The sequence below is a fragment of the Cynoglossus semilaevis genome, chromosome 16 (assembly GCF_000523025.1).
Source record: "Cynoglossus semilaevis isolate Cse_v1.0 chromosome 16, Cse_v1.0, whole genome shotgun sequence".
Classification (NCBI taxonomy): domain Eukaryota; kingdom Metazoa; phylum Chordata; class Actinopteri; order Pleuronectiformes; family Cynoglossidae; genus Cynoglossus; species Cynoglossus semilaevis.
In genome coordinates this window covers 1,167,170-1,174,975 of record NC_024322.1, presented here as the reverse complement: position 1 = coordinate 1,174,975, position 7,806 = coordinate 1,167,170, and the positions used below count along the sequence as shown (strand labels likewise).

Sequence of the window (7,806 nt, the reverse complement as noted above, 5' to 3'; positions counted from 1 at the left end):
ACATATATATATGTATGTATGTATATATATATATGTATGTATGTATATATATATGTATGTATGTATGTATGTATATATATATATATATATACACATATATACTCATGAGTAGCAATTGAGTATCGATTACACTCATAGAGTATATATACTAATTAATGAATGGAAAAAGGCGAATCTGTCATTTCCAAATGTGTTAGGGTACCTTACGATCGCCTCGCCCCCCTGTACTGTAAAAATGAACTGATCCATTCATGTCACATGACCAGTGACCAGAAGAGATCAGTGTCTTCATGTAATGTAAAGTGGACCAGACATCATTGTCCCTCAATGTGTCATTGGTTATGTTATCAGAAATATGAGAAATATATATTAATTATATTAACTTGTTAAGTGGCCAGTGTTTGTCATGTGGTTTATTGGGTTATCAAAAAAAAAAAATTCTTATACTGTGGCACTTTGGCCCAGAGGCATTGTCTCTGTCATTGGGGTGGAACCCCAGGGTTCACCTCCTGGGCAAGATCAAATCCCGGTTAGAGCGGTTGGCATCACCCTTTACTTAGCCTCAACCTGCAAAGATGGCTGGATCAGGTAGGATATCTGGTTAAAAAAAAAAAAAGGTTCCAATGTGACTTTTCAGTTACTTTCTAAACGAGCAGTCAACTCAAAGTGATTCTTTGTGTGAATGTACTGGTATTTGACTGCAGAGTATGCTCACTGCATAGTGTTATTGCACGGTATTTCGTAACGTATTGCTCTTTTACCGTTTACAGGTGACACAGTTACAATCGGAGAAATTACCTACAATATTAAAACACCCCGGAATCCAGAACTTGTTCCAATACAACACAGTATGTCACGTCACCCTTTCAACAAATTTGGATGTTTTAGGAGTCTGTGAAAAACTAAACTAACCAGCATGCTGTGTTTTGTCGTTATCGTCATCACTAGTTTCCAACTCACTACCTCAGACTGTGGCTCAGCACCTGCGCTGGATTATGCAGAAAGACCTTTTGGGCCAGGATGTGTTTCTCATTGGTCCACCAGGACCCCTCAGAAGATCCATTGCGATGCAGTACCTTGTAAGTATTGAATATCATTTGTGCCTTAATGTCTGTTTTCATCAGGACACTAGTGTTCGCACATTTCTGTGCACGCCTCGAAAGGCGTCACAAACAGCCGCCAATCTGAAGTCTCCTCTTTAATGGGACACTTAACGACTCTCCTTAAATTGTATGAAGGACTAAACATATAAAAAAAATACCAACTTACGTGCTTTAGCCTTTAAACCTTCTGTGAAGTCACGTCCCTTTTTTTTTTTCTCTCCCCTTATCGTTGACCAGGAGTTGACCAAACGGGAGGTGGAGTACGTGGCTCTGTCCAGAGACACCACAGAGACGGACTTGAAGCAGAGGAGAGAGATTCGATCAGGGACAGCGTATTACATAGACCAGGTAAAAAAAAAACAAAAACCAAAAAAACACACGATAATTCTATTTGACAGGGTATTCTTGAACGCGTCGGCTTTGAGTATTAACAGGATTTAAAGGTAAAATTACCCTTTAATTTTTCTTCACATTTGCATCACATCACCTAGGTGTAAAATGTATCCCACATGGGCCCGTGTTGCATTTCATGGCTTTGTTGGGGAAAGCGCACGAGACCCTGAAATGCCACAGGAGGCGCCATTAAGTATGCGGAAGTTCCTCCGGGACTTGAACCAAGGACCTTCTGCATGTAAGGCGGATGCGTAGACGAAGTGTTATAGAATTTCAGAGTGGTAGGAGTGTTTTGCAAAATACCGGCTACGTTATGCTAGCTAGTTTGCAGAGCAACAGTCAAAGGTGACCAATACATTGCGTAACCCTAAAAAGTAAAGGAAAAAGAAGATGTTTTTACCTCACAAAATAGCCATTTCCCCCTGCTTAGACAAAGTTACCCCACCTTGTTGAAGACACTGATGTGACTTCTCCTTCTCCTGTCTCACCCCCTTCCTCCCACCACTGTGTCCAAATGAAGACCTGAATCCTCTGTTTCCATGGTACCAGCTCATGTATAGTAGAGCAGATTTTTTTTTTTTTAATAGGTGTGAAGTGTTGTGTCTGTGTGGTTGGTGTGTGAGTCTTTTTTTGTGTCTTGTCTGTGAGATTAGGCGAGTTTATAAATATCCTTAACCATCTCTCTCTGTGTGTTTTATCAAGAGGCGGTGTTAGTGTCTGGTTGGACACAAACACTTACACCTTATTCAGGTCTCCTTGGTGGAAAGGACCAAATGTCCCTTCCTAATGAGGTGGAGAGTGATTTTTTTTTTTAAGAGTCTAGATATGTGAGAGCTGAGACACAGGTTTCAGGGAACAACACTACAAGGGTCCGGAGTAGGGCGTCCGATGATATCGGCCGACCGATGTTATCGTCCCAATATTAGCGTAGTTACCGTATGTAATTTCTATTATTGGTTTTTATGAAAACCCAATAATGCAAAGCACTGGGTTTTGCCAAATGTACTGGAATCTCTTGTGGGGTCCTGAGACGTTTACCTTGGTTTTGGGGGTAAACGACTGCATATATCGGAATCGGTTGATATCGGAGTCGGAAAATTAAGTGTTTGGACAATATCAGCATAGATATGTAAGAGCTGAGACACAGGTATCAGGGAACAACACTACAAGGGTCCAGAGTAGGGTGTCCGATGATATCGGCCGACCGATGTTATCGGCCCAATATTAGCGTAGTTACCGTATGTAATACGAAAATTAGCAAAAAATGAGTAATCGAAAATCCCCTAGTCGAGAGTCAAACCAGCCGTCCTTTTACGAGCTTACAGGTGTACAAGTATGTAAGGGCCGAATTAGGGCAGCAGTTTTTTTTTACTTTGTCAGGTTTTTGACTTTTTTTTGTAGCTCCTTTAATGCTAAGCTTTGGGTGGTTGACATTTTTAAACAGTCCTAGTTTTTAGAGCAGGACGAAGCTTGTCAACAGCAGCCAATGATCTCGTTGGAGTTTTCGTGAGTTCGCTTCACGTTAAACCTTGTGGCCACTGATGGTAAAATATCCAAATCAACCAAACCTACTCCGGTGTGCGCGCCAATGTGCGTGCATGTGCTCGTGCACACGTCTGCTCAACCTAGAACATTAAAGAACTCCTCTGGGCCCTGCACTGATTTCTATATAAAATCTGGACGTTTCTCCTTGTGTCTGTTCCCCTCGTCTTCCTTTTCTCTGTGTCGCTATCTTTGTCTTCCCTCAGCTTAATCTCATCATACACGCACACGTTGCGCAGCGAACGCAGAAAAACACAAAACCTCACGCACTCGCACGGTGGATGCTGCTATCACGACAAAATAATTACATAATTTCCATTTAATTTATATTTGTTTACTGTTTTTTTAGAAGTGGATTTTCAGGGAAACAGGAAGAGATAAAGGAAACCATCGCATCAGCTGTTCAATATCGGCAATAATTGCGATGTTTTTCTGGTGTGAATGGGTGATTTTGATCATATATACAGTATATATATATATAGACATATATATAAATATATAGACATATATATACCTTACATACTCGCGTATTAGCCAATTAGCCTGAACATTTATCCCGAAATGGTGATTTTTACACATTTTTTAGAATTAGAAAATGATCTTGGGAAACACTGTTTACGTTAAAATTTTTAAGATTTCGCCAATGTTTGTTGCGATATTGTATTAGCTAATTAGCCTGAACATTTATCCCAAAATGGTGATTTTTACAAATTTTTTAGAATTAGAAAATTATCTTGGGAAACACTGTTTACGTTAAAGTTTTGAAGATTTCGCCAATGTTTGTTGCGATATCAGACTGCACGTGATTTTTTTTTTTGCATAACGTATATCAGTGGTACAGTTAAAATAATTATTATTGTAGATTGTGTGGATTGAATTTATTTAGAAGTGTAATGATATTTTTGACCATACTGTACGTCCGACTTGGTGTTTATTATCGGTGATGATGCGATCGATGGAAAATGCTGTCCCAGGTATTTATGCGCGTATCAGCCGATTAGAAGTGTAATAAGTGATATTTTCGACCATACTGTACGTCCGACATGGTGTTTATTTTCGGTGATGATGCGATCGATGGAAAATGCTGTCCCAGGTATTTATGCGCATATAAGCCGACACAATGATTTGATTTATTTTTTGGTGTTTTAACCCTTTCATGCATGACGGTCACTACAGTGGACAGCTATTAAAATGTCATTTTCTATGATAGGAATAGGTTTTGATGGCAGTGTTGCATATAAGCCTCTACAGTGGATTCTCAGGCGTCCACTTGTATATATGATATGGTCTGTCTATAAGTGTTCGTCTTGTGCTCTGAAATATTGGACTCTAGGAGCGTATGTCATCCAGACCAACAGCAATCCCACTTCTCCTCCTCCTCAAAACGGCCTTCACCGATTGTGGACAGTTATTCTAAGCCACTTAAAGACACTCGTACAAAGCAGTTCAAACTCAGCCTAAGACTTCTTTCTCCTCCACGTTGGTGTCAGACTCGAGGGCCCGTCTGCGCTCCCTCGTCTTCCTCGAACTAAACCCTGCGTCACGTACATTTCGTACAATTATGTGATTATAGCGTTGGTCGGGACCAAAATGGATCGGGAGTTAAATTTAGAGCATCTGGTCCCTACTATAGTTTTACGGCCGTGCTCCAGTTCCCACACGACCTGCCACGTATTTACATGTTAACCTAATTACACGGCCACTCACTCTGTGGTTCACCCAGACAGCTAAAGTTTCCTGCCTGCTGACGTCAAAACACACTATTTTTTCTCATCACAAAGTGTCTGAACCCACACACACACACACACACACACATGCGGAATTAAACCAGATTCCCACACGTTGCTTGTAGAAAATAGTGTTACAGCTGTGACAATTTTCCCCTTTTGGTTTCCAAACACAATGATCTGCGGATTATGACAAATTCAACGTTCCAAAAAAAGTAACAGACTCAACGGTCTGTTGTTCGAGGACATGTTTTCAGCTTTGACAACAGTCAGAGGCCGTGAAAGAAGATGTCTGAATGAACAAAACTGAATGGACCTTCAAAATAAACCTTTGAAAGGGACTGTACTCTATTACTCGGAAATTCACATTCAACACTGAGTCAATGTTTCGTAGTTCACCGAAATCTAAAAATATACCTGAAAACAAGCTGTTCTGATTTCATGCGCTTTGTGATGTCACGAATTATAATCTCAACCCCTGCACTGGCTGGCTCCACCCATACTACCACGCTAGACACAAGTTGTTCATGCATGTAAGTTACGTTAAATTGTTTCAGTTTTTCTATAACTTGAAGCTGCGGCTCATTTCCATATAAACCACTAGTCCCCAACCTTTGTTGTGCCAAGGACCGGTCGGTCGGTATCAGCCGTTACCGCGGACCGCTAATGCCGCACCATCGTTAGAGGATCATTACAATTTCAAAATAAAACATATTACATAGACTTCATTCTGTTAGTATCAGAGTCTGAATGACCTGATTCTTTTGGAATGAAGTAACTGAGTAAAACTGAAGTACATTTTTTCACTGTGTCCCACTGTGGCCCAGTACCAAATGACCTACGGGCCGGCAATGGTCCCCGAACCAGGGGTTGGGAACCTCAGATTTAAGCTATACGCGCAGAAACCAGCCGTTTAGAAGAGGGCTGTTAAACAGGTGTGTTAAATATCCAGCTGTTTAATTTTTTTTTTCAACAAAAGCATATAAGTTACTCTATAAGTTTCGGGGCTAATGCTGTCCTTTAAATATATTTGTATATTTTCTGAAATGCACCCATTCGAAATCAATTGTAATGTTGTCCTGAAGACAGCATTGCTTTTGAAAGATGTTCACGTGTACAGATCACAGGTTGGTACTACCTGTGAGTATAGTAGTTATGAGACTAGATGAAGCGACATAGAAAGGGAGAAAGTAATCTTTAGCTTCAAGGTTAGTTTCAACGTAGGTGGTACCAGCATAAACGAACTAAGATATGCAGACGACACCACCTTGATAGAGACAGCTATCGAACTGATGCAGACCCTTCTGAACAAGAACAAGGCCAAGCTTACGACAGTTGGTGACAATACCGATGACACTTTCAATTTTCAATTTTCTCGGAACATTCATCGCACAAGAAAAGAAATTGATCGACGTTCGGGCACGGGTCGATCAACGGCGAGAAGCCTGCGGACAATATGGCAAGACAAAGACATCTGTTGCGATACGAAGACTAGATTGATGAGGGCGTTGGTTTTCTCGGTCGTAACCTGTGCATCGGAATCGTGGACCCTTCGACAGCGCGACAACGATCGCATAAACGCTTTTGAGATGTGGGCATGGCGGCATATCTTGGAGATAAAAAACGTACGAATGCTAGCATAATGGTAGAACTGAAACATCCCCGTAATGCTACAGTCTTTTTTTCTTTGTACTTACTCTATTATATTATTGACTATCGCCTATTTATTATCTACCTATTACAACTGTTGTATAACTAGGTTGAACACTTTGTTTCCAGTGTGCTGTCAGGGCAGCGACGCAAGGCCGCGTCCTCGTCCTGGAAGGCCTGGAGAAAGCGGAGAGAAACGTTCTACCTGTTCTTAACAACCTGCTGGAGAACAGAGAGATGCAACTGGAAGATGGACGCTTCCTGATGTCGTCGCAGCGTTATGACAAGCTGCTGCAGGTCAGCGTTACGAGCTTTCACTGTTTTCTTTTTTTTTTTTTTTTCATGACAAAACTTACCCAATTTGTTCAACGTCCAAAGTAAAACCCATATGTGTAGTGTTGGATCTAGCCATCCCTATTTTTGATGTCAGCCATCCTTGATTTGATTTTGATGATGCTGTTTGGCAGGAACACACCAAAGAAGAGCTGGACAGCTGGAAAATCATCCGTGTTAGCGAGGACTTTCGTGTCATCGCTCTTGGACTCCCTGTTCCCAAGTACAAGGGCAACCCTCTGGATCCTCCGCTCCGCTCACGTTTCCAGGCGAGGGACATCTATAACCTGCCGTTCAGGGTTAGTCCTTCAAGTTGCACGTTATTAAGAGCCGCTAGGGATGGATCGATACAACTATTTAATGTACAATACCAATACTGCAGATACTGCAAATCCTGCGCTCCCCAACGTGTTATGTACCAAGGACCATTTGGCCGGTATCACCGGTAGTTACACCGGACCGGTTGTACAACAAGTTTGTAAATAAAACATCTTTTAGACTTTATTCTGTTGATATCGGAGGTCTGAATCACTTTTAATTTTGAAACATTGCCAGATTTTTTTTTTTAATGAAAAAAGTTAAGGGATATGACAGGATTCTTTTTGAATGAAGTAAATGAGTAAAAGTGTACAGCACCGTTTACAGCACATGTGTCAAACTCAAGGCCCGTGGGCCAAATGTGGCCCAAAGATCAAATAAGTGTGGCCCGCGGGAGCTTAAAAAGCACTTCCCTCATAATGACGTCCATACAGCTGAATTTCTTAACCTAATCAATAATAAAAAATTAAAAAAAATAACACACAGCAATGTACAAGATTTGTAACTTGAATAAATAGTAATCAATTATGGAAACATTTATTGATATGGATGTATTTTGGAATAATACCGACCCTTCAAGGGACTCGATGCACAACCGTCCCACTTGACTTATTTTACGACAACGATCGTTTGAAGTAAACCCCTCTCCTGCCCCTCATGAAATGCGATCCATACTGGAGAGATTATGTGATGTTTGTTTGTTTTTCAGGACCAGTTGGAGCTGCTGTACTCAGCCGGAC

General features: G+C 41.0%; 1 protein-coding gene across 1 annotated transcript in view; it reads left to right on the top strand.

The window, feature by feature from the left end:
- Positions 1 to 7,806, top strand: part of LOC112488282 (von Willebrand factor A domain-containing protein 8-like) — a 17,844-nt gene that overhangs the window by 4,527 nt on the left and 5,511 nt on the right. Inside the window, 6 exon segments of the mRNA XM_025063684.1 lie at positions 771 to 848; positions 949 to 1,079; positions 1,341 to 1,451; positions 6,545 to 6,712; positions 6,883 to 7,047; positions 7,776 to 7,806. The exon segment at positions 7,776 to 7,806 is cut by the window's right edge and continues 17 nt beyond it. Coding sequence (XP_024919452.1) covers positions 771 to 848; positions 949 to 1,079; positions 1,341 to 1,451; positions 6,545 to 6,712; positions 6,883 to 7,047; positions 7,776 to 7,806 — 684 coding nt within the window.